The sequence below is a fragment of the Mobula birostris genome, chromosome 11, assembly GCF_030028105.1.
Source record: "Mobula birostris isolate sMobBir1 chromosome 11, sMobBir1.hap1, whole genome shotgun sequence".
NCBI lineage: Eukaryota > Metazoa > Chordata > Chondrichthyes > Myliobatiformes > Myliobatidae > Mobula > Mobula birostris.
Window position 1 is genome coordinate 3,681,953 of NC_092380.1, and position 26,343 is coordinate 3,708,295.

At 45.0% G+C, this 26,343-nt stretch overlaps 1 protein-coding gene across 2 annotated transcripts in view; it reads left to right on the plus strand.

Moving 5' to 3' along the window:
- tmprss6 (transmembrane serine protease 6) overlaps positions 1–26,343 on the plus strand; it is a 92,882-nt gene that overhangs the window by 26,759 nt on the left and 39,780 nt on the right. For both annotated transcript variants that reach the window (XM_072271507.1, XM_072271506.1), the window contains exons 4-8: positions 4,755–4,822; positions 9,572–9,732; positions 13,556–13,597; positions 18,515–18,719; positions 24,423–24,559. In XM_072271507.1, coding sequence (XP_072127608.1) covers positions 4,755–4,822; positions 9,572–9,732; positions 13,556–13,597; positions 18,515–18,719; positions 24,423–24,559 — 613 coding nt within the window. The remainder of the gene's footprint in view (positions 1–4,754; positions 4,823–9,571; positions 9,733–13,555; positions 13,598–18,514; positions 18,720–24,422; positions 24,560–26,343) is intronic.

The following is a 26,343-nucleotide window of genomic DNA, read 5'->3' on the forward strand; positions in this document are numbered from 1 at the left end:
AAAAGACTCGTGGGTTCACAATGTAAGTAACTGTGTGCACACCCACCAGGACTCGTTGACCTCCTACGAACAATCAATGAAGAGAAAAGATGTTACCTGAAAAGGAGTCTACGCTGGCCAGGCATTCTTCATGGTCCCGATCAAACCTCCAAATGTCCATGGGGTCCTCCACATCCACAATGTTTGGTCTTTGGAGAGTTGTCGCTCCCTCGCATTCGAAGTTCCTTATTTTAAAAAAAAAACACTTTGCATCATTCAAATATTGCATTTCCCTCTCATTAGCCTGAGGTCACTTGATCGACCTGGGTCACCTTCTTACTGGCTCTGGTCCGGGGCTACAACCAGCATTCTTCTATGGCCTATGCCCTATGCCCCCAGCCTCCCCTCGTACCTTTGTTCTTTTCAACTCTGATTGGTTCAAACCAGGTGACCGGGACACTGAGTCTATGAGATTACAGATCGCCCCTCTTGCAAGCTTGCACCTTACATAATAATTCTTGTCTGAGAATGGTCTCAGGTTTAGCAGGTCATTAGCTGAAACTCCTTGTGTCTGCATTCCTGAAGAAGAGTCTTGGACTAAAATGCCGACTGTTTATTTGTATCCGTGAATGCTGTCTGACCCGCTGAGTTCCTCCAGCATTTCGTGTGGGTTGCTCAATTGATCTGATTAACTTATCCCAGAGCAAGAATCAGTGCATCAAACAGTTCACAAAATGGTGGCTGCAAGGACAGTCTCACAAAGTGGCCACCTCCATTCCTAATCACTCATTGTCGTTCTTTCTAGTCAACAGTAGCATGAGTGTACATGGCGTGTCCTTGCAAAAGTAGCTGAACTTAAATTCTTGCCCCCTGCCTTTGGAGACATTATAAAGGTACCAACATGGCTAGTGAATTTGAGTATCTACGACAACAACCAATTTACTTATTTAGTGATACAACACAGCATTATGGCATTTCAATCTGCAGCGCCCATCAACCCTTGATTTAACCTTGGCCTAATCACAGGACAATTTACAACGACCTCCTAATTGGTAAATCTTTAGATTTAGGATGAAACCGAGGACCCAGAGAAAACCCATGCACATCACAGGGAGGAAGGACAGACTCCTCACAGATAACATTGGGATGAACTCAAGATTCTGACGCCCCAAGCTGTATTAGTGCCGCGGTAGTGTAGCAGTTACCGCGATGCTATTACGGCATGGGGCGTTGCGGAGTTCAGAGTTCAATTCCAGCGCTGTTCTCTAAGGTGTTCCTGTAGGTCCTCCCCATGGACTGTGTGGATTTTTGCCAGTTCCTCCAGGTTCCTCCAACAGGCCAAAGACTACTGGGTAGGTGCATTGTCCCGTGAATAGGTTAGGGTTAATCAGGTTTGGCGGGGGTTGCTGGGGCAGTACGGCCGGAAGGACTGACTGCACGCTGTGTCGCTAAATCAGTAAAAGAGCGTCACACTAACCGCCACACGACCATGGCGTACATCTTCCAGAGCAGCATCCACAGGGGGAAGGGAACTGTCGACATTTTGGTTCGAAACCCCGCCTCAGCACTCAGACAACCCACCCCAGTCCTGAGGCCAGTTTTAACCTGAAGTGTCAATAATTCCAGACACCACTTGACCCACTGAGTTCCTCCAGCAGATCATTTGTTGCTTAAGATTCATGCATCTGCCGTCACTTGTCTCTACTGCCTACCTGCAAAGTACCTTGAGACATTTTTGTCATTTTTTTTTAAGACCATGAGACATAGGAACACAATTAGACCATTCATAGCTGATCCATTTTCCCTCTTAACCCCATTCTCCTGCCTTCTCCCTGTAACCTTTGATGCCCTGACTAATCAAGAATCTATCAACCACTGTTTTAAATGTACTCAATGACTTGGCCTCCACAGCTGTCTGTGGCAATGAATTCCACAGATTCACCACCCTCTGGCAAAAGAAATTCCTCCTTATCTCTGGGAGATCCTCCCTCTTGATAAAAATAACATCTGCATAACCATAAGAGATAGGAGCAGAATTAGGCCATTTGTCAGCCATTGAGTCTGCTCTGCCATTTCATCGTGATTTAGTATCCCACTCCACCCCATTCGCCTGCCTTCTCCCTGTAACATTTGACAACCTGACCAATTGAGAACCTATCAAACTCCACTTCAAATAAACCCAATGACTCGGCCTCATTTGTGACCATGAATTCCACAGATTCACCACCCTCCGACTAAAGAAATTCCTCATTGCCTCAGTTCTAAAGGGACGTCCCTCAATTCTGAGGCTGTGCTCTCCCACTGTAGGAAACGTCCTCTCCACATCTGCTCTATCTAAGTCTTTCAATACTCTATAGATTTCAATGAGGTCCCCCCTTGTTCTTCTAAATTCCATCAGGTACATGCCCAGTGCTACCAAAAGCTCCTCATACCATAACCCTTTCATTCCCAGAATCATCCTCATGAACTTCCTCTGAACCCTTTACAACAGAATGGCATTCTTCCCATTAAGTCCATTCCAGCACTCTGAGCAATTGCACCAACCCCTTTGCCCACATTTCCTTTTAGCCTACACACTGTGGCAACTCTATCACGTACCTCCTGCACATAACAAAGTGGCCTCTGAGCATATGTTCATGTCTTTCTGCTGCTGTAGCCCATCCAGTTCAAGATTTGACGTGTTGTGCATTCCAAGACACTCTAGCACACCACTGTTGTAACGTGTGGTTTTTTTTGAGTTATTGTTGCCTTCCTGTCAGCTTGGCCATTCTCCTCTGACCTCTCTCATGAACGAGGCATCTTTGCCCTCAGAACTGCTGCTCGCTGGATGTTTTTTGTTTCTCACACCATTCTCTGTAGACTCCAGTGACTGTTGTGCATGAAATTCCCAGGAAATCAGTAGTTTCTGAGATACTCAAACCCTCTCCCCTCCTCTCCCCTCCTCTCCCCTCCTCTCCCCTCCTCTCCCCTCCTCCCCCCTCCTCCCCCCTCCTCCCCCCCGCTCTCCCCTCCTTTCCCCTCCTCTCTCTCCTTCCCCGCTCTCTCCCCCCTCTCCCCCGGAGAGAACCTGTCTGAGATACCAAAGTGCTGGTTTATGGGCTGTCATTTTGATGCTCTGGATCAAAATCTCCCTGGGGGCCTGTGCTGTTACTTGCTTGGTAGGGACGTGGCGGTTCAGTGCTTCTGCTGGCACGGGTGGTTGAGGGGGGGGGGTTAATGATGCTTTTGCTGTTGCTCCTGTGATTCCAACAACATCCCAACCACTGATGTCAGGCTAACAGGTCTATAGTTTCCTTTCTGCTGCCTCCCACCGTTCTTAAATAGCGGAGTAACACTTGCAATTTTCCAGTCACCCGGTACAATGCCAGAATCTATCGGTTCTTGAAAGATCATCGTTAATGCCGCTGCAATCTCTCCAGCTACTTCCTTCAGAATCCTTCAACGTTCTATCCTTTATTCTCTAGGGTTTCTTGTTTCATGGACGTCTGTGAAGAGTACGAATGTCAGGTTGTTTACTGTATACATTCTCCAATATTAAATCAGCCTAAATGTATTCTCTCCAACTCAATGAATAGAACATGGAATGTAAAACATAGAACATACAGTAGAACAGGAACAGCCCCTTCGGTCAACAACCTTGCGCTAAACTAATTAGCTAAAGACACCTAATTCCTTGTACTTGTATGTAGTCCTTCTAATCCTCCAGCATGGCATGCCCACAACTTAGTAACCCAAGCCCATACATCTGGACTATGGGAGGAAACTGGAGCACCCAGAGGAAACACACATGGTCACTGGGAGTACAATCAAACAGGGTAGGTCTTGCACAGTGAACGGTAAGGCACTGAGGTGTGTGCCAGAACAAAGGGACCATGGAATACACATTCATAATTCACGTGACATCACAGGTAGATCGGTCGTAAAGAAAGCTTTTTAGCTCATTGCCTTCATAAATCAAAGTATTGAGTACAGGAGATGGGATGTTATGTTGAAGTTGTGTAGGACATTGATGAGGTCTAATTTGAAGTATTGTGGGCAGTTTTGGTCACCTACCTACAGGAAAGATGTCAATAAGGTTGAAAGAGTACAGAGAAAATTTACAAGGCTGTTGCCAGGTCTACAGGACCTGAGCTTGCAACTCATTCTCTTGTAGGAAAATAAAACAAAATGCAACAGAATTTTATGATTGAAGATTGAATAGATTAGGACTTCATCCCTTGGAACATAGAAGTTTCAGAGGAGATTTGATAGAGATACACAAAATTATGTGAGATATAGATAGGGTAAATGCAAGCAGGCTTTTTCCACTGAGGTTGGATGGGACTAAAACGAGGTTAAGGGTGAAAGGTGAGAGGTTTAAGGGGAACATGAGGGGAAACTTCTTCACTCAGAGGGCTGTGAGAGTGTGAAATGAGCTGCGGGCACAGGTGATGCATCCAAGCTTGGTTTCAATGTTTAAGAGAAGTTCTGATAGGTATATGGATGGTAGGGATACGGAGGGCGATGGACATAGTGCGGATCGATTGCAGTTTAAATGGTTCGGCATGGACTAGATGGGGCGAAGGGTTGGTTTCTGTGCTGTACTTTTCTATGACTCTGTGACCTTTTGGATAGCAGCACAAATTGAATTCCTCCATGAGGGAAAATATGCCCCTCCATTCCTTCTCCAACCCTTCAATATCTGCATCCCCCCCCAATTATTCAGCCCCCTCTTATGGAAACACACAGTAATAAAAAAGGCTGGTTAAATTAATGCAAATCTTTTTTTTCTTTAGATCAAGGAAGCATTGTTGTCTTCAGACATTGGATCGTACTACAATAAATCAGTAGTCTACACTTTTGGGTGAGAATGCTCTGTCTTTCTGTCTTTCCAGTGGGTGGGGGGAGAGTTCCTGCCTTGAACCAAAAGAGCACCCTTTCTCCCCCAACTCAACGGAGTGGCTCAGTAGCTCAAAGTTCAAAGTAAATTTATTATCAAAGTCTGTATATGTCACCATCTACTAATGTAAGATACATTTTCATGTGGGCATTCATGGCAAAGCAAAGAAATACAATTGAATCAGTGAAAAACTACACAAAGACTAACAAGCACACGATCCAAAAGAAGACAAACTGTGCAAATATAAATATAATAAATTAGTAACTCATCAAACAGATAAATAATCACATTGAGAATCAAAGTTGTAGACTTCTCGAAAGTAAGTCTGTAGGTTGTGGAATCAGTTCAGAGTTGAGGTGAGTGAAGTTATCCACACTGGTTCAGGAGCCTGATGGCTGAAGGGTAATAACTGTTCCTGAACCTGGTGGTGTGGGCCCTAAATCCAACCTTAACTTAAGTTTATTGTCATTTAACTATGTACTGTACATGTTCACTGTCAAACAAGACAATGTTTTTCCGGACCGGGGTGTAGAGCACAGCAGTACACATAACACACATATAACACGCATTAATTTAGGAAAATAAGGAAGTAAATAAAGTGTATGAATTAGATATTGTAGGGTAATGACAGATTAACCAGTGAGACTTCAAGTACAATGCAGCAGGGAGTTCAGAAGCCTAATGGCCTGAGGGAGGAAGCTGTTTCCCATCCTGGCCATTCTTGTCTTTATGCATCGGAGTCTCCTGCCTGAGGGTAGAAAGTCAAAGAGGATGCTGGATGGATGGTTGGGATCCTCGATAATACTAAGGGCCCTTGTGTATCCAGCGCTCCTGATAAACCTCCCCGATGGATGATAGGGAGACCCCTATGATGCTCTCAGCTGTTCTCTCAGTCCTTTGTAGGGACTTCCAGTCCGTTGCTCAGCTGCCCCCATACCAGATGGAGAGGCAGCTTGTCAGGACTCTCCTGTAAAATTAAGTCAAGGTGGGTAGAGTGGGGGAAGCCTCACTTGTCTCAATCTCCTCAGGAAGCGGAGGCGTTGCTCTGCCTTCTTATTCAAAGAGGTACTCTTGGGGGACCAGGTGAGGTCATCTGTGATGTGAACTCCCAGGACCTCTCTCAGTCTGGTTGTCAGGGATATCCCACGGGAAAGGGGATAGGTCAGTTGCACAGCTTTCAGGCTGGGATTCCGCAGAGGAGTCACAGAGTGGTGTTGGAGTATGTCAACGGGGGTATCTTCCTACAATTGTACAGGGACTGGGTGAGATTTCACTTCTACAGAGGGTGGTGGAGGCAGCCCAGTCCATCACAGTCAAAGCCCTCCCCACCACATTTACATACATAGAACATAGAATAGTACATCACAGTACAGGCCCTTTGGCCCACAATGTTGTGCCAACCCTCAAACCCTGCTTCCCATTAAGCCCCCACCTTAAGTTCCTCCATATACCTGTCTAGTAGTCTCTTAAACTTCACGAGTGTATCTGCCTCCACCACTGACTCAGGCAGTGCATTCCACGCACCAACCACTCTCTGAGTAAAAAACCTTCCTCTAATATCCCCCTTGAACTTCCCACCCCTTACCTTAAAGCCATGTCCTCTTGTATTGAGCAGCGGTGCCCTGGGGAAGAGGCGCTGGCTATCCACTCTATCTATTCCTCTTAATATCTTGTTCACCTCTATCATGTCTCCTCTCATCCTCCTTCTCTCCAAAGAGTAAAGCCCTAGCTCCTTTAATCTCTGATCATAATGCATACTCTCTAAACCAGGCAGCATCCTGGTAAATCTCCTCTGTACCCTTTCCAAAGCTTCCACATCCTTCCTATAGTGAGGCGACCAGAACTGGACACAGTACTCCAAGTGTGGCCTAACCAGAGTTTTATAGAGCTGCATCATTACCTCGCGACTCTTAAACTCTATCCCTCAATACAAGAAAGCAGCATCCATTATCAAAGACTCCCCCCCCCCCCCAACCAGACCATGCTGTCTTCTCACTAGGCGGTGGGGGGGGGGGTGGTGGTGGTGGTACAAATGCCTTGCGTACCACACCACCAGGCTCAGGGACAATTATTACCCGTCAACCATCAGGCTCCTGAACCAGTGTGGATAACTTCACTCACCCCAACAATGAACTGATTCCACAGCGTATGCACTCACTTTCGAGGGACTCCACGATTCCTGTTCTCAGTATTATTTAATTTTTATTTGCACAGATTTTTCTCACATCGGTTGTTTGCCAGTCTTTATTTATGTATTGTTTTTTTTAATAAATGCTATTGTATTTCTTTATTTCCCTGTAAGTACCTGGAGGAAAGTGAATCTGACGATGGTATATGGTGATGCATACATTTGACTTTGAGTTGTGGTGCTGCTTCTTTCCTTCTGTTCCTGTGCCCTCTAGGCTTGGCCTCCCTTACCTGCCTACTCCTCCTCCCGAATCTGCTCCTCCTTGCCTTTCTCCTGATTTTACAAACCTCCATCGGGTCACCCCTCACCCACCCTCATCCTGGGGAAAAATGGTCCCAGCCTACTCAGCCTTTCCTTATTATTCAAACCCTCCAGTTTCAGTAACGTCCTTGTATATCTCTTCTGCGTCCTTAATGGTGTCCTTCCAGATTTCGATGCGATTTGCTTTATTTGTCACATACGCATCAAAGCATACAGTGACATGCATCAAATATAAACACGGGAGATTCTGCAGACGCTGGAAATCCAGAGCAGCACAAACGCAAGATGCTGGAGGAACTCTGCAGGTCAGGCAGCATCTATAAAAATGAATAAACAGTCGACGTTTCGGGCTGAGACCCTTCTTTGGGACTGGAAAGGAAGGAGGAAGATGCCATAATTAAAAGGTGGTGGGGGGAGAGGGGAGGGTGGCTACCTAGAAGATGATAGGTGAAGAAAGGTGGGTGGGACAGGTAAAGGACTGGAAGGAAAAGGAAACTGATAGGAGAGGAGAGTGGACCATAGGAGAAAGGGAAGAAGGAGTAGACCCAGGGGGAGGGGATAGGCAGGTGAGGAGAAGAGGTAAGAGGGAATAGAAAAAGAGGGAAGAAGGAGGGAAGGAGAAGTGGATTTTCAGGTTGGAGGCTACCAAGACGGAATATGAGATTCAAGAATCAGTTCCTATACACTTCTAATTACCCAAGAAGAAGGCCTTAAAGCTCTCTACTTCTTCGTCAATAAAAGACCCAACTATTCCCCTCCACTACTTTCTTCCTCTATCTGTCAGACTGGTCCTCGCCCTCACCCTCAGCTCCTTTCTTCAGACCCGAGGGGTAGCCATAGGCACCTGCATGGACCCCAGCTATGCTTTCCTTTTCCTCGGCCACGTAGAACAATCCATGTTCCAAGCTTTCCATAGAAATGCTCCCCGACTCTTCCTGTGCCACATTGACAGCTGCTTCTTGTACCCATGCTGAGCTTGTCAATTTCATCAATTTTGCCTCCACATCCAACACGTTATTCTCCACAATGTCTGCCATTTCCAAAGGGATCCTACCACCAAGCATATCTTTTTCTCCCCTACCCCCCAACCCCAGTTTCTGCAAGGATTGTTCCCTCCACAGTTCCCTTCTCCCTTCGTCCTTCCCCACTAATCTCCCTCCAGGCACTTACCCTGCAGGCAGCCTAAGTGCTGCACCTGCCCATTCACCTCCTCCCTCACCTCCGTTCAAGGCCACAAGTAGTCCTTCCAGGTAAGGCAACACTTCACCTGCTAATCTATTAGGCTCGTCTTTTGTGACTGGTGCTCCCAATGTGACCTCCTCTATGTTGATGAGACTCAGTGTAAATTGGGGGACCCCGTCGTTGAGCACTTCTGCTCCCTCCACCAAGAGCAGGAATTCCTGTTGGCCAACCATTTTAATTCCCAACTGTTCCTGGTCTGACATGTTAGTCCGTGGCCTCACGATAAGGCCACTCTCAGGGTGGAGGAGCAACACCTCATATTCTCTCTAGGTAGCTTCCAAGGTGATGGCATGAACATTGATTTCTCCTTCTGGTAATTTTTTTTACCCTCTTCTTCTATTCCCCGATTGGGCCTTTTACCTCTTCTCTCCTGCTTTTCACCTCCCCCTGGTGCCCCTCCTTCTTCCCTTTCTCCCATGGTCCACTCTCCTCTCCTATTAGATTCCTTCTTCTCCAGCCCTGGACCCTTCCCACTCACCTAGCTTCACCCATCACCTTCTCCAACCCCAACTTTTTATTCTGGCATCTCCCCCGCTTCCTTTTCCATTCCTGATGAAGGGTCTCGGCCTAAAATATCGACTGTTTATTCACTTACGTCGACGCTGCCTGACCTGCTGTGTTCCTCCGGCATTCTGTGTTTGGTGCTCTGGATTTCCAGCATCTGCAGAATCTCTTCTGTTTACGATTATTTGTGGTTCCTTGCAGTCATGGACAGAGAATTGCCAATGGGATGTGGAAAGGAAACCTTTAATCTTTAATATCACTATCCACGTTAAGCTCGATTCTGTACTAAATTGGGGCTGGCCCTCTAGTGTTCGCCAATGGGAGAATAATCTGGACCAGGACAACTCGGGGACTTGTGTATGGTTTATTGAAATTGTAATCATATATACTATTTGTGCCATGTGCTGTTGGTAGTGTACTTTGCTCCTTGGCCCCAGAGAAATGCTTTTTGTTTGGCTGTAGGCATTTATGGTTGAATGATACTTGAATGTGAACTTGAAGCTCTCATCCTCCACCAGGAAGGGCAGCCTACTGACATATTTCTGGGTGGCCTTTCAAGTAAAAGCTACCAAAGAAAACGAAATCAACAGTGACTTGGTAAAGGCATCGATCAATAACCTTTTTGAATCTCAAGAATCAACAGATTACCAGATCCAGCTGGAGTCAACTAAGATAAGCAGTGAGTTCCTCTGAGCATTCTCCTGAGTATTAGTTGTTGGGGCTGGGGGTTGGGGAAGAGAAATTTGTCTGGTCTTACATTGAGTGTTACCTGCCTGTTGATATACCCAACCCCCACACAAGTAGATCCACTGACAGAAGCACAGATTGTATAACCTGCAGCCAATACACGACAATTGATTAACGCCGGCTGTGGAAGACTTTTTTTAATGGAAGTAAATGGCTAAGCCAGTTTTACCTTTTGCAAGTCCGTCCCTCGGACACCAATAGTACCGTGACTGCTGCTGATTATTCCAGAACATGAAGCAGTGCAGCACAGGAGCAGACCCACAGTGGTTAATGTAATGCTATTGCCAGGCCAGTGACCCCGGTTCAATTCCCACTGCTGCCTGTAAGGAGTTTGTACATTCTCCCTGTGACTCGGCCGTTTCCATCCATATTCCAAAGACGTGCCGGTTAGTAGGTTTATTGGTCAAACGGGTGTAATTGGGCGGCCCAGGCTCGTTGGGCTGAAAGGGCCTGTTACCACTCTGTGTCTCTAAATAGACCCTGCACCTACGACGTCTGTGCTGAGCGCGATGAAAGATTAGACTAAATCTCTTCTGGCTGTACGTGATCCATACCCCTTCATTCCCTGCACCTCCACTTATCTTTCAGATGGCCTTTTAAAGAAGTTTGAAGTTCAAATTGAAACATTAATTGTCATTCAACCCTACATGAATATAGCCTAACAGGGCCGAGGTGCAAAACACATGACCACCAGCGCACAGCACAAATAAACGTATGGTGATGATTTCAGAAAAATAAACAGTGAAAAGAGAAAAACTGATATTAATAATAATCTAATCACAAACAAGGGACTCAGCCAAAACGTCGACTGTACTCTTTTCCATGGATGCTGCCTGGCCTGCTGAGTTCCTCCAGCATTTTGTGTGTGTTGCTTTAATTATAATAGCCCAAGTCCCTGCATTGCCCTGGTCCTCTTTGTTCTTCCACTGAGTGCCACTACTGCATCTGTTCCCTCCACTACCCCTCGCAGTCCATTTCAGGCATCTACCATTCAAAGATTCAAAAAACTTTATTGTCATTCTCACTGTACATCAGCTCTGCAGGGCAGAATGAGACAGCGTTTCCCAGGAGCAGTGCAATCATAACATAACAAACGCAACACTAAATAATAAACATAACAATAAATAGTAAAACACAGCCACATGTCAGTTAAAATCAAGTTGTAAGTGTCCAGTGCAAGTTAAAAGTGTCCAAAGCAGAGTCAGGTAGAGCAGCTATTTAGCAGTCTGACTGCCTGTGGGAGGAAGCTGTTTAGTAGCCTTGTGGTTTTAGTTTTGATGCTCCTGTAATGTTTGCCTGATGGCAGAAGAACAAACAGTTCATGGAGAGGGTGTGAGGGGTCTTTAATGATGTATCGTGTTTTCTGGAGGCATCAACTCTGAAAGAGGTCTTGGACAGAGGTAGGGAGACCCCAATAACCTTCTCTGCTCCCCTAACCACCCTCTGCAAGGCTTTTTTGTCGACAGCACTGCAGCTGGAGTACCAGGTTGTGATGCAAAAGGTCAGCACACTCTCAACCACGCCTCTGTAGAATGTAGTTAAGATGTTAGTGGGGAGTGATGCTTGTTTAAGCTTCCTCAGAAAGTGCAATCTCTGCTGGGCACATTTCACAATCCCAGTGGTGTTCCTGGACCAGGTGAGATTGTCCGAGATCTGCACCCCAAGGAACTTGATGTTTTCCACTCTCTCTTCACTGTGGAGCTGCTAATGCTGAGCCCTAATAAAAAGCTTGCACACCCTCCCATTTCCCTTAAACTTCCCCCACCCCGTAACATTAAATCAGGTTTGCGAGCCAGGCAAGTATGACATAAAACACTGTGAATAAGTATATTAGTTATCTATTTACAAACAGTAAAAACTCGACCAAACATTCATGCTCTCCAAGTTATGGAATTACAAAGTTGAATATTCAACAAACCTACTTAGCTAAAAGTGCGCACAGAGCATACCTTCCCAATGGCCATGTGCACTGCTTGCCTTAAACAAAGGAAGAGAGAGCAAGCCACTTCCACGTGTTATTTTATACCTGGGATATTTGAAATTGGACACCAGGCAGCTAACCAATGAGAAAAGCAGCTGCAGTTTCTAAACTAATCGATCATGATAAAGTGACTTTCGACAAGCAGGATAAACCATGCCCTAACAGGACACCCTCTCGCCATAAATGTATGGCCTCGTGTTTTAGTTCTATGACATTTGTAGCTAAGCTACCATTGGGATATTGAGTGTGGTTCTGATCGCACCATTACAGGGAGGGTGTGGGCGCTTTAGAAAGTGTGTAAAAGAGGTTCACCAGGATGCAATCACAAACGAGAGAAACTCTGCAGATGCTGGAAATCCAAGCAATACACACAAAATGCTGGAGTTCCTCTAGCATTTTCCTGGAGTTCCTCTAGCATTTTGTCTATGTCACCAGGATGCTGCCTGGATTAGAGGGTATGAGATATACAAGGAAGCCACACAGATTAGGGTTGTCTTCTCTTGAAGGTCGGAGGCTGTTAGGGTTTATAAAAACATTCGGGGGGGGGGTAGATAAGGTAGAAAGTCAGAACCTTTCTTTGCCAAGAGAGCTGGTGGAAATGGATATGAAAGCAATGTTCGGGGCGTTTAGGCAGACACGCATGCAGGCAGGGAATAGAGGGACAGAGGGCACCATGGTTATGTAGTGGTTAGCACAACACTTTACAGTACAGGCGACCGGGTTCAATTCTCATCGTCACCTGTAAGGAATTTGTACATTTCCCCATGGAAAGTGTGGCTGCTCCAGTTTCTTCCCACAGTCCAAAGACGTACTGGTTGGTAGGTTAATTGGTCGTTGTAAATTGTCCCGTGATTAGGCTGGGGTTAAATTGCTGGGCGGCGTGACTCGAAGGGCCTGTTCCACACTGTATCTCAATAAAAAATAATAAACATACAGGGTGGAACAGGGTAGGGTGAATTATAGGACATAGAGCATTACAGCACAGTACAGGCCCTTCGGCCCACTATGTTTAGCCTATCATTTAGCGATCGATCTAACCCTTCCCTCCTTCAAAACCCTCCATTTTTCTTACATCTGCCTATCTAAGGGTCTGTTAAACACCCCTAACGCATCTGCCTGTACCACCACCCTCGGCAGCCTGTTCCAGACAGCTATCACTCTTTGTTTAAAAAAAAATCAACCTCTGATATCTCCCCAAAACTTTTGTCCACTCACTTTAAAACAGAGGTTCCCAACGTTTTTTATGCCATGGACCAATACCATTAAGCAAGGAGTCTGTGGACCCAGGCTGGGAACCCCGCCTTAAATGAGTATCCTCTGGTATTAGCCATTACCACTCTAGAAAAAAAGGGCTGTCTGTCAAATCTATCAATGCCTTTCATAACCTTCTACCTCTTATCCGCTTTCCCTCCAAAGAGAAAAGCCCTTCCTTGCACAGCCCTCCCGCGCATGTCCTACAGTCCAGGCCGCACCCTGGGGCTGTAGTGGGCAGGGAGGAAGACTATTTTGGCTTGCAGAGGGATCTGGACCAGCTGGAAAAATGAGCTGAAAAGTGGCAGTGGGAGTTCAATGCCGACAAGTGTGAGGTGTTAACGTATTGCTTGGTGGTTAATTGCTCACTGTAAATCGCCCCGTGATTAGGCTAGGGTTAAGTCGGGGGTAGCTGGGCGGTGTGACTCAAAGGGCTGGAAGGGCCTATTCCACGCTGTATCTCTGAATAAATTAAAAATTAAATAAAACCCCAGTGACATTGCATTTCTTTTTACTTTGACAGATTTATCGAAATATGAACTTGAGACCTTGATATCAGCAGCAGGTAAGGGCTGTGGTGAGCAGAACCACAGCTTTCTCATCCCCGTCCTGGCGACGTGAAACATTCTCAGACTCTTCTCTCTGTTCAAAGTTCAAAATAAATTTATTATCAAAGTACATATATGTCACCGTATACAGTGCTGTGCAAGGTCTTAGGCACATTTATATAGCTAGAGTGCCCAAGGCTATCGCACAGTTCTGTGTTTGCCAACGTGGAGCGGAGAGTAAGTTTGTAAATCTGGCAGGAGCAAAGGATGTTGGGAATGGTGAGGGTGGGGCGCCATGGGAGGGGTATGGGGACAGGTGGCAGAGAAGGAGTTGCGGGGCAGGAGGTGGCAAGGGTACAGACACACCCAGCCCAGAGACACCAGGCAAGCTCATTTGATTCCAAACAATTGGTTTATTGACCATTACAGAATGTCTCTCTGGTGCTTCCTGCTCCCTTCCCCTTTTCCCAACCAGGATTCCCCTATCCCTGCCTCCTCCCCACTCTCAGTCCACAATACAGACCCATATCAGAATCAGGTTTATGATCGCTCACATATGTCATGAATTTTTTTTTGTGGCAGCAGTACAGTGCAATACATAAAATTTCTTGCGGGTATTCACAGTAAGTACAAGAAACACAATAGAATCACTGAAAGACCACACCCAACAGGACAGACAAACAACCAGTGTGCAAAGGAAAACAAACTGTGCAAATACTAAATAAAGAGAAAAAATAAACAAATAAGAAATAAATATCGAGGACATGAGCTGAAGAGCCCTTGAAACTGAATCCATTTGCTGTAGGAACACTTGGGTGATGGGGTGAGTGAAGTTGAGTGAAGTTATCCCCTTTGGTTCAAGAGCCTGATGACTGAGGGGTAATAACTTCCTGAACCCGGTGGTGTGGGATACCTTCTGGTGTGGTGTGGCAGCAGCGTGAAGAGAGCACGGCCTGGGTGGTGGGATCCTTGATAATGGGCATTTATTCCATTATTGTCACTTAAGCATTTAATTTTGCTCTACATTATATTACACTACAGTCTATGCACCACTCTGTTTTGCCTTGATCTAATTACTGTATCTATTATTCGTAAGGCCAGTGATGTTGTGGGGATGGAACTGGACTCTCTGACGGTGGTGTCTGAAAAGAGGATGCTGTCCAAGTTGCATGCCATCTTGGTCAATGTCTGCCATCCACTACATAATGTACTGGTTGGGCACAGGAGTACATTCAGCCAGAGACTCATTCCACCGAGATGCAGCACAGAGCGTCATAGGAAGTCATTCCTGCCTGTGGCCATCAAACTTTACAACTCCTCCCTTGGAGGGTCAGACACCCTGAGCCAATAGGCTGGTCCTGGACTTATTTCCTGGCATAATTTACATATTACTATTTAATTATTTATGGTGCAACTGTAACGAAAACCAATTTCCCCTGAGATCAATAAAGTATGACTATGACTATTGTATTTATTAGTTGAAGTTTGAGGACGCATAGTTTGAGTGGGCAGCTAGGACAGCAATGGCTAATACAAAGATAATGGGAAGTTTGGAGAGGGTGCAGAGGAGATTTACCAGGGTGCTGCCTGGACTAGAGAGCATGTCTTATGAGGATAGGCTGAGCGAGCTCGGTCTTTTCTCTTTGTAGTGAAGGAGGGTGAAAGGTGACTTTATAGAGATGTACAAGAGGATCGATGGAGTGGATATCCAGAGACTTTTTTCCCCAGGGCACAGATGGCTAATACAAGGGGGCATAATTTTAAGGTGGGTGGAGGAAAGTATGGGGAGGAATTTCAGGAGTAAGTTCTTTACACAGTGAGTGATGGGTGCATAGAGCATCCTGCCTTGGGTGGTGTTAGAGGCAGATACATTAGGGGCGTTTAAGAAACTTTTAGATAGGCACGTGGATGATAGAAAAATGGAGGATTATGTCGGAGGGAAGGGTTCGACTGATCGTAAAGTCGGTTAAAAGGTCAGCACAGCATCACAAGCTGAAGGGCCTGCACTATGCTGTAACGTTCTATGTATAGGTAAATTTATTGTTGTCACAAGCATACATACCCCAGCAGTAGCATAGTGCATTACAAACTTAACATCACTTAGACGTGTACATTGTTCATTTCAAAATGCTAATTTGCAGTCGATTCCGGTTAATTGGGCCGTCGGTTAATCAGGGTAGCATTTACAAGTCTTAAAGAACAAAAACTAATTGAGAAAATTGTTTATTTAGACACCATACTGCTTAATTGGGGCAGCAGACTATTGCCAAACAGGTTCTAACTAGTGTCAGTCACCTCCGCTTGTGTGGTCGTTAGACGCTACACCATGCTTAGGGTAAACAGTTTTTAAATAGTGTCAGATGTGTGTGTGTTTGTGTTCAAAAAGCAGTGATTTTTGTCACTGATGGTTGGTGAGAAATAAGCAGTGAGACAATTCAGAACTGTTTTACTCACTGTGGTTTCAAGCATTCAGGCTTGGAGATGCTGGAAACTGCCAGGAAATGTAAAATGAAATGATTTCATTTCTTCAACAAGTTAAGAAATATGGAGAATTTGAAGTGTAGTCCCCCTGGCCACCCTCAGGGTCGCTCGGCTCACTGTCATCTAGGGAAACAGCCCTCGGCCCACCAAACTGGGTAATTAGTTTGTGTGGATGCTGTGTGATGTACCCCACCCCGCCCAAATAACAGACAACACACCAGATGCGAATAAATGATTTACAGTTTATAGATATTACTGGAACTATATAATTAATAGAGAATAAAATGCAAAAGGAAAATAAACAGCGCCACACTTAGCAAAGTTCAATCTCTTCGTGCACAAACAGTTGCAACTTAGGACCCTTCTTCTTCACCCTGCGACCCCTCGGACCACCTCAACCGGCCGCCTGGGACTAACAACGGTGGTCGACCAGACGCTCCACACGAGTCCATTTCCATCTCATCTCCTCGCCGAACGCCCTGCTCGGGGTCCAACCCCGTTAGCGGACATCACAGCACCTGGTCCATCCTCTGTCTCTCCCTCCCACCTTCTCCCCCCAAAACCCCACGCATACAATCTCTTACAGACACCCCACAGGCATAACAACTAACCCAATTGGTTCATTTGTCCTCTTATCAGTAGATAATCCAAAACAAACTGCCAGCGCAAGAACTTTCTCAGCGTTTAACATAACAAAGAAGCCACTTTAATTGGCCTACACAGTAACATAAAAGACAAAACCCCCTTACAGAATGTATCAAAAATCATCTTCAATATTACAATGAAAATGAAGATTTGGAGTGTGCAACCATCGATAGTGTTGTACAAAGGCAGTCCATTAACTGCACTAGATATCTGCACTGATTTTGTTCATTGCATACACTGGATGAAGTCCTCAGTTGATAACTATTAGGAACTAATACACAGTTTTATAGTGCTGTAGAACTATTGGTAGTGTTCTAATGTATTCTGTATTACATTTAAATACATAACTTGTTACTCAGTTTGTCTTTTTTTATGCCTTTTTACCTATTTGCATGAAACTTTGGCTAATTGAGGCAGCCATTTAATTGGGCCAAAATGTAGAGGTTCCAATGTGTCCCAATTAACCAGAACCCACTGCGATTTGAGGTTTCTGGTTTTGTACTTTTATTTCTACTCTTTCCTCTTTCCACAAAGGTTCAGATGTACCCAGCTCCAGTCCTCCTGTTAACGAGTCAATAGGTGGACTGTGAAAACATCTCACTGCCTTGGATGGCTGAAAGACAAACAGTTCACATGCCAAGAATGGGGTTGAGAGGGAAAATAAATAAGCCATGATAGAATGGCCGAGTAGACTCAATGGGCTGAATGGCTTACTTCTGCTGCTATGCCTATGTCTCATGTTCTAAATAAATCTTTTAAGTTTAACTTTGATCACAAAAAAAGTTCTCCATGACAGAGAGACACCTATGGTCTCCATTTTCCATGGATCAGAAATTTGGCATCACTTCCCATCCCATTGAGGGTAGGAAGATACTTTGCCAAGTACAGTATGACTCCAACAATCTAGCATCTGATTGGTCAGAAATCATGGCTGTCCAGCACCTGGCTTATTCATTGGTTCAGAATGTGAGTCAGTTAGATGTGCAGAGAGGGAGCTAGAGACGGGGTCAGATCCTGAGCGCCAGGGCACATGTTTGGGGGTAGAGATTTCAGGGTGGTTGTATGTTTTCTATTGTTATTATATCCACTGGATTGCTCGATGACCACAATAGGCAGTTTATTTATTTAGAGATTACATCGCAGGAACAGACCTTTCCAGCCCTTTGAGCCCATGTCAGTCAACTACACCCTTGTGACTGGTTAATATCAGCAAAGCCTTTGAATGGAAAATCCTACAAGAGGTAGTGGACTTGGCCCAGAACATCACGGGTAAAGTCCTCCCAGCCGTTGAGCACATCTACATGAAACACTGTCGTAGGAAAGCAGCATCCATCACCAGAGATCCCTCACCACCCAGGCAGTGCTCTCTTCTCACGGCTGCTGTCAGGTAGAACGTACAGGAGTCTAAGGGCTCGCACTACCAGATTCAATGGAGGTTACTACTCCCCAACCATCAGGCTCTTGAACAAAAGGGGATAACTACACTCACTTGTCCATCCATTGAGATGTTCCTGCAACCAATGACCTCACTTTAAGGACTCTTTATTTCATGTTCTTGATATTTATTTATATTTGAATTTGCACAGTTTGTTGTCTTCTGCACTCTGTTTGATCTTTCATTGAAGTTATAGTTACTATTCTATAGATTTACTGTGAATGCCCACAGGAAAATAAATCTCAGGGTTGTATATGGTGACACATATGCACTTGGATAATAAAATGTACTTGAAACTTTGAAACCTTTGGCTTTAAAAGTTGTCTTTTCTTCTCTCCGGACTCACACCTGTCCTTCCTTTCCTTGCCTGCAGAATGCCACAGTTATTACTTCATCGGCACCACAAACAGCATCAGGCTGAGCGGTCCTGACACCAAGTACAAGAGCTGCTTCTGGCACCTGCAAGGTCCCGCCGGGCACCTCCTGAAGCTGAGGCTGGAATGGGTGAAGGACTACTGCCAGGACCGCATCTTGGTGTACAACGAGATCACAGTCAGCCAAATGAACCTCCTCACCTCGTGAGTCGCTGTTCAGTTATCTCTCCGGTCATGGGGTGTGGCTGGCACAGGAAACACTGTCAATTACTGCTCGTCATCTGAGTACGCCTTCCTCCCCACCACACCCCCTTTCCCCGTAACCAGGAGTACATTTGGTGGGTCAGACGTCACGTATAGATGAGAGTGAATAAAGACCGGGGCATAGGAGCTGAATCAGGCCATTCAGCTCAACGAGTTTGCTCTGCCATTCAATCACAGCTGATTTACTTCCCCTCTCAACTCCATTCTCCTGTCTTTTCCCCGTAACGTTTGACAACCTTGCAACCTATCAACTTCCCAATGACTTGGCCTCCACAGCCATCTACAGCAATGATTTCCACAGTTTCATCATCTTCTCTCCAAGGAAATTCCACTTCGACATCTTCTATTCTGAGGCCATGCCCTCTGGTCCTAGACTCTCCCACTTTCGGAAACGTCCTGTCCACGTCCACTCTATCGAGGCCTTTCAATATTCAATAGATCCACCCTCATTCTTTTAAACTCCAGCAAGTACAGGCCCAGAGCCATCAGCTCTCCTCATATGTTTCATTCCTAGGATCATTCTTGTGAGCCTCCTCTGGACCTTTTCCAATGCTAACACATTTTTTTAGATATGGGGTCTGAAGCTGCTCACAATATTCCAAGTGCAGTCTGACCAGTGCCTTATAAAGCCTCAGCATTACATGATTGCTTTTATATTCTAGTCCTCTTGAAATGAATGTCATCACTGCATTTGCCTTCCTCACCACTGACTCAACCTGCAAGTTAACCTTTAAGGAATCCTGCGCAAGGACTCCCAGGTTTCTTTCCACCTCCGATTTCCGATAGTTCTTGAATCAGAAGGGATAGCTTCGTTCAATTTCACCTGCCCGTCACTGAACTGCTCCCACAGCCTGTCGACACACTTCCAAGGAATCTTTACCTCATGTTCTCAAGATTTAGTGCTCATTTATTTATTATTATTATTGTTAGTTTTTATTTTTGTATTTGCAAAAAGTTTGCTGTCTTTTGCACATTCTTGGTCTGTTCAAAGTAAATTTTATTATCAAAGTATATACTGTATATGTCACCATATACAATGCTGAGATTCATTTTTTGCGGGCATACTCAATAAATCTATAGAAGAGTAACTATAACAGAATCAATGAAAGACTGCCCAATTAGGATTCAACCAGAGTGCAGAAGACCACAAACTATACAAATACAAAATAATAAATAATAAATAAATAAGCAATAAATATCAGGAGCATAAGATGAAGAGTCTTTAAAAATGATTTTCCTGTTGGGTGCGGTCTTTCATTGATTCTATTGTGTTTCTTGTATTTATTGTGAATATCCACAGGAAAATGAATCCCAGGGTTGTATATGGTGACAGATATGTACATAGATAATAAATTTACTTTGAGCTTTGAATTTGTTCCCTGTGATTTTGATCCCTGAAGGATGGGAATGAACCAGGCTAGTAACCTGTGCTATTGATTTGTATTCCATGAAATTTTGCAGGATCCAATTCCGTGTCACTGACTTCCAGAGATCAAACCAGTCACCCATTCCCCGGGCTTATCATTTCTCAAGCAAGAGACAATCTGCAGATGCTGGAAATCCAAAGCAACACACACAAAATGCTGGAGGAACTCAGCAGGCCAGGCAGCATCTGTAGGAAAAAAAGTGCAGTTGATGTTTCAGGCCGAGACCCTTGGCAGGACTGGAGAGAAGAAGCTGAGGAGTAGATCTGAGAGGTGTGGGGAGCTCTGAGGTTGGTGGTGGTAGATGGGAGATCCCCACAGTCAATAAGGTTGGTGTGGGAGACAATGTCCTGGTGCTTGCTAGTGGGGTCCTGTTCAAGGGTTAAGTAAGAGGAGGTGTCTGTGAGTTGGCGCAAGGTAGAGCTCAGTACAACAGACTACTACAGCACCTCCCTTATCTGCGGGCTTGATGGTGAGGTTAGGATCGGAGCAGAGGGAGTGGAGAGCCCAGTGTTCGGAAGGAGTATGGTTGGACTAGGAGAGAGGAGTGTCAAAGTCTAGACAGCTAATGTCCCATCGGCAGTTATCACTTCTCATTTTTATTTTCAGTCTGTGATTGTGGAGCGGGTCTCCAGGGGAACTCTGAGACATTACCTGGATATCCCGGAATTCTATCCCATGTTCCCAAAGGCAGCGATTCGTGGGACTGAAGAAGTGGCAGTTAGCAAACTCACCTTTCTCCGCCAGCAATCACTGACCATGATTCAATTCCTTCCACTGCCTGTAAGAAGTTTGTACATTTGCCCGGTGACTGGGTTTCTGCTGAGCGCTCCAGTTCCCTCCCAGTTGGTGTTAAGGAGTTGCAGCACGTCACACTGGCATCGGAAGTGTGCCGACACTTATCCTCGGACTGTGTTGGTCGTTGACGCAAAGCAACCCATTGCACAGTCTGTTTCGATGCATCTGTGACAAATAAAGCTAATCTTTCAAGCCCAAACTAGGGCAGCCATGTGCAAAGTGTGGGATTAAAAAGCTGGCGCAGGAATTAAATGCAAGTGGCAGGACTTGGGGGCATGTTGTGCAACAGAGAGGCTAAGGGTTATGTTCATAGTCCATTGAAAGTGCTGCTGTAGCTAGATTCAGTAGTGAAGAAGGCATTTGGCATGCTTACCTTCGTTAGCCAGGGCACAAAGTACAGGAGCTGGGACATCCTGTTACAACTGCACAGGACACCACACATGGACTATTGTATGCAGTTCTGGTCACCGAGCAATAGGAAGAATGTCATTAAGCTGGAAAGGGTCCAGAAAAGATTCACAAGGATGTTATAAACACGAGATTTGACGGATGCTGAAAATCTTGAGCAACGCACACAAAATGCTGGAGCAACTCAGCAAGTCACGAAGGGGAATAATGTCCTCGCCTATCAGATTCCTCCTTCTTCAATCCTTCAAAGTAACTTTATTATCAAGCTACGTGTATGTCACCATATACTAACCTAAGATTAATTTTTTGCAAGTGTGCACAGTAGAACAAAGAAATACAATAGAATCAATGAAAGACTATGCAAAGACTGACAAACCCCAATGGGCAAAAGAAAACAAGCTGAGCAAATACCAAAAAGAAACCAAAGTTATTAAAAATAAATAATACTGAGATCATGAGTTGTAAAGTCCTTGAAAGTGAGTCCATACGCTGTGGAGTCAGTTCATTGTTGAGGTGAGTGAAGTTATCCACGCTAGTTCAGGAGCCTGATGGTTGAGGAGTAATAACTGTTCCTGAACCGGGTGGTGTGGAACCTAAGGCTCCTGTCCCTCCTTCCCTCAGCAGCAGCAAGAAGAGAGCATGGCCTAGATGGTGGAGGTTCTTGATGGTGGATTCTGCTTTCCTGTAGCAGTGCTCCTTGTAGACTTGCTCAATGGGTGAGGAAGATTTTTCCTGTGATGGACTGGACCTTATCCATCACTTTCGGTAGACTTTTCCATTCCTGGGCATTGGATGTTTCCATACCAGGCCATGGTGCAACCAGTCAGGATACTCTCCACTGTGGACCTATAGAAGTTTGTCAGAGTTTTAGATGGAATGCTGAATCTGTGCCATCCGCTAAGGAATAAAATTTCTTCTATTCTGCCATGCCTTCCTTCTTTGTAATAGCACTTAAATACTGATTTAAGTTTAAGAAATTTAAAGACCCTCTTCACCTCTAATCAACCAATGAGGACTAGCTCATGAACCTACGGTTTCTTCCTCTTGAAGTCAATAATCATCTTAGCTTTGCTGACGTTGAATAAGAGGTTGTTATTGCGGCATCATTCAGCCAGATTTTAAAGCTCCATCCGATATGTCAATTCATCATCCCCTTTGATCCGATAAAGGACAGCGGTGTCATCAGCAAGCAAATATGGTGGTGGAGCTGACCTTAGCCCAATGCCATACACCACCATTATTACTTCCACCCATCACGTCCCAGCTTCATACTTCAATCCCCCCTCCCTGCCCACCTACCTCCCCCCTCACCTGATCTCACCTGTCACCTGCCAGCCTGTACGCCTCCCCTCCCCCTCCCATCTCTTATTCAGGCTTCTGCCCCCTTTCTCTCCGGTCCTGATGAAGGGTCTCAGCTGGAAATGTCGACTGTTTAGTCCCCTCCATAGACGCCGAGTTCCTCCAGCATTTTGTGTGTGTTGTTAGGACAGGAGGGCTTGAGATGCAAGGAGAGAAAGGATAAGCTGGGACATTTTCTCCTAGAGTGTCGGAGGATTATAGCGGTATGTAAAGTCCTAAGAATCTGAAACCAGGGAAATATTTAAAGGGTACTAGGGGCGCCACGGTAACGTAACAGTTAGCGTGACACTATTATGCTATACTAGTTCAGAGTTCAGCTCTGACATCATCGCTAAGGAGTTTGTACGTTCTTCCCACTGAATGCGTGGGTTTTCTCCGTGGTTCTGTTTCCTCCCACAGACCAAAGGTAAACCAGTGGTGGTGTTAATTGGTCACGGTAAATTGCCCTGCGATTAGGCTAGGGTTAAATCGGGGGTTGCTGGGTGGAGCAGCTCGAAGGTCCAGAAGGGCCAATTCTGTTCTGTATCTCAATGAATGGATGAAAGAATAGCTAACTAAATAGGTATCGAAATAACTAACCGATAGATGACCAATTACATAAGTAACTAAATAGTTAACTGAGTAACTCACTAAATTTATAACGAAGTAAATAACTAACTAGATTGATAACTAACCAATTAAACAACACACATCAAAGTTGCCGGTGAACGCAGCAGGCCAGGCAGCATCTCTAGGAATAGGTACAGTCGACGTTTCAGGCCGAGACCCTTCGTCAGGACTAACTGAAGGAAGAGTTAGTAAGAGGTTTGAAAGTGGAAGGGGGAGGGGGGGAGATCCAAAATGATAGGAGAAGACAGGAGGGGAAGGGATGGAGCCAAGAGCTGGACAGGTGATTGGCAAAAGGATGACTAAATAGATAATTAATTAGGTAGCTAAATAAATCACTAAATAACTAACTAAATAAATAACATACTAAAGGCCAACGTGGGTGGGAGGTATGTGGAACGAACTGCCAGAGGAAGTGGTGGAGGAGGGCACAGTTATAATATTTTAAAACCTGTTTGGACAGGGCCATGGATAAGAAAGGTTTAGTCGGATATAGGCAAAATGGGACTAGCTTAACTAGGCTTGGTCAGCAGGGGACAGTTGGGCTGAAGGGCCTGTGACTCTGATTATGTCAATCAGATCCTGCTGAAAGAGTTAAATTAAGGGGAGAGTTCACTCAGACCAGTTTGTTCAGTATGACTGAAAGTAAGTGATGTGATTGAGATGCCTCATGGGGGTTTGAGAGGAAGAATCATGGAGAAGAACAATTTCAGAGTTATAGCCTTTGATAATAAGTGAAGCTTTGAACCATTGAATTCTCCATAGTGTACAGGAGGGGGCCTTCACATCCAAACTAAAGCTGGGACCTTCACAGCAGCACCGGGGACCTCCTCACGGAGTCAGTGAGGAACTCCCTCCAACCTCCACAGGCTGATCAGACTGCGAGCACTGGAGACGGAGATGGATGATTCCTAGGAGACGTAGGTGGAGTGGAGATCCAGAAGTCTCGATCTAACTGAGTTGCGGAACGGTTGTGTGCGTCTGAGGGGCCTCCCGATGGTTTCTTGCTTCTTCCACTTTCAAACAGTTCTGTCCTTTCTCCATCCAGCTTGTACAAATGCAACTGGCACGAACCAGCAGTCGAAATCCTCTCTTCCAGTAACGTCATGTCCATTGTCTGGAAGGAGGGACGTTACAGCAGCTCTCAGACCTTCAGATTCTCAGCACAGGCTCTGCCAATGCCAGGTGAGAAACCAATGCCTGCCGTCTGCCTGCAAGAACACACTCGCACTCTCTCTCACCGAGGAGGGGGAGCGGTACAGTCAATGAAGCTTTCACTCCGACCCTGCTGAACAGTCTCCTCCAGTCAGTAATGCTCATTGTCGAGCCTCAGAGAAACTTAACTCTGTTCTTTACTTTATAAGATGATACAACATGGAAACCAGCCCTTTGGCCCATCTATGTCTTCCATTGGTCCGTACCCATCTAACCCTTTCCTATCTATTACCTATCCAAATATTTTTTCAATGTAATTTTTCCTGCCTCTATCACTTCCTATAACAGCTCGTTCCATTCGCTTACCTGCCTCTCAGATGTCCTTTAACATTTTCCCCGCTCACCTCAAAACTGTGCCCTCTAATGTTTAAACTTTCCATCCTTGCGAGGAAGACTGACTAGCTACTTTGTCTCTGCCCTTCATGATTTTATAAACTTGTCGTCCTCATAATTCAGAATTATTAACCAGAATTCAGAATCATGTTTAATGGAGTCACGGAGTACAGCACAGAAACAGGCCCTTCAGCTCATCTAGTCTATAACGAAGCCACTTATCACTGTTATCAATAACAGTGATAACATTGATAATATTTATCAATAATATCAATGGCATATGTCATGAAATTTGTTGTTTTGTGGCAATACATTGCAATATACATAAAATACACTATAAATTATAATACACACACACTCACTCACACAAATAATGAAATAAGTTCAAAGTAAATTTATTATCAAGGTACATATACAGTGCCTGTAAAAAGTATACCTCTCCCCCCCCGGGAAGTTTTCATGTTTTATTGCTTTACAACATTGAATCACAGTGGAATTAATTTGTTTTTTTTTTTTTGACACAGTTCAACAGAAGAAGACTCGTGACAGTTGCAAACAGATCTCCACAAAGTGATCTAGATTAAATCCAAATATAAAAAACACAAAATAATTATTACGTTAAGTATTCTACCCCTTGAAGTCAGTATCTAGTAGATGCACCTTTGGCAGCAATTACAGTCTTGAGTCTGGTTGGATAGGTCTTTATCAGCTTTGCACATCTAGACACTGCAATTTTTCCCATTCTTTTTTACAAAACTGCTCAAGCTCTGTCAGATTGCATGGGGATCATGAGTGAACAGCCCTTTTCAAGTCCAGCCACAAATCCTCAGTTGGATTGTAGTCTGGACGCTGACTTGGCCATTCCAGTTCATTAACTTTGTTGTTTTTAAGCCATTCCTGTGTAGTTTTGGCTTTATGCTTTATGTCTTGCTGGAAAACAAATCTTCTCCCAAGTCGCAGTTCTCTTGCAGACTGCATCAGGTTTTCCTCCAGGATTTCCCTGTATTTTGCTGCATTCATTTTACCCTCGACCTTCACAAGCCTTCCAGGGCCTGCTGCAGTGAAGCATCCCCACAGCATGATGTAATCCCCACCATGCTTCACAATAGGGATGGTGTGTTCTTGATGATGTGCGGTGTTTGGCTTATGCCAAACATAGGATTTAGTTTAATGGCCAAAAAACTCAATTTTGGTTTCATCAGTCCACAGAACCTTATTCCAGCTGACTTCAGAGTCTCCCTCATGCCACCTGGCAAACTCTAGCTGAGCTTTCATGTGAGATCTTTTTGAACAGGGGCTTTCTCTTTGCCACTCTCTCCCCCATAAAGCTGTGACTGGTGAAGCACCCGGGCAACAGTTGTATGCGCAGTCTCTCCCATCTCAGCCACTGAAGCTTGTAACTCCTCCAGAGTCGTCATAGG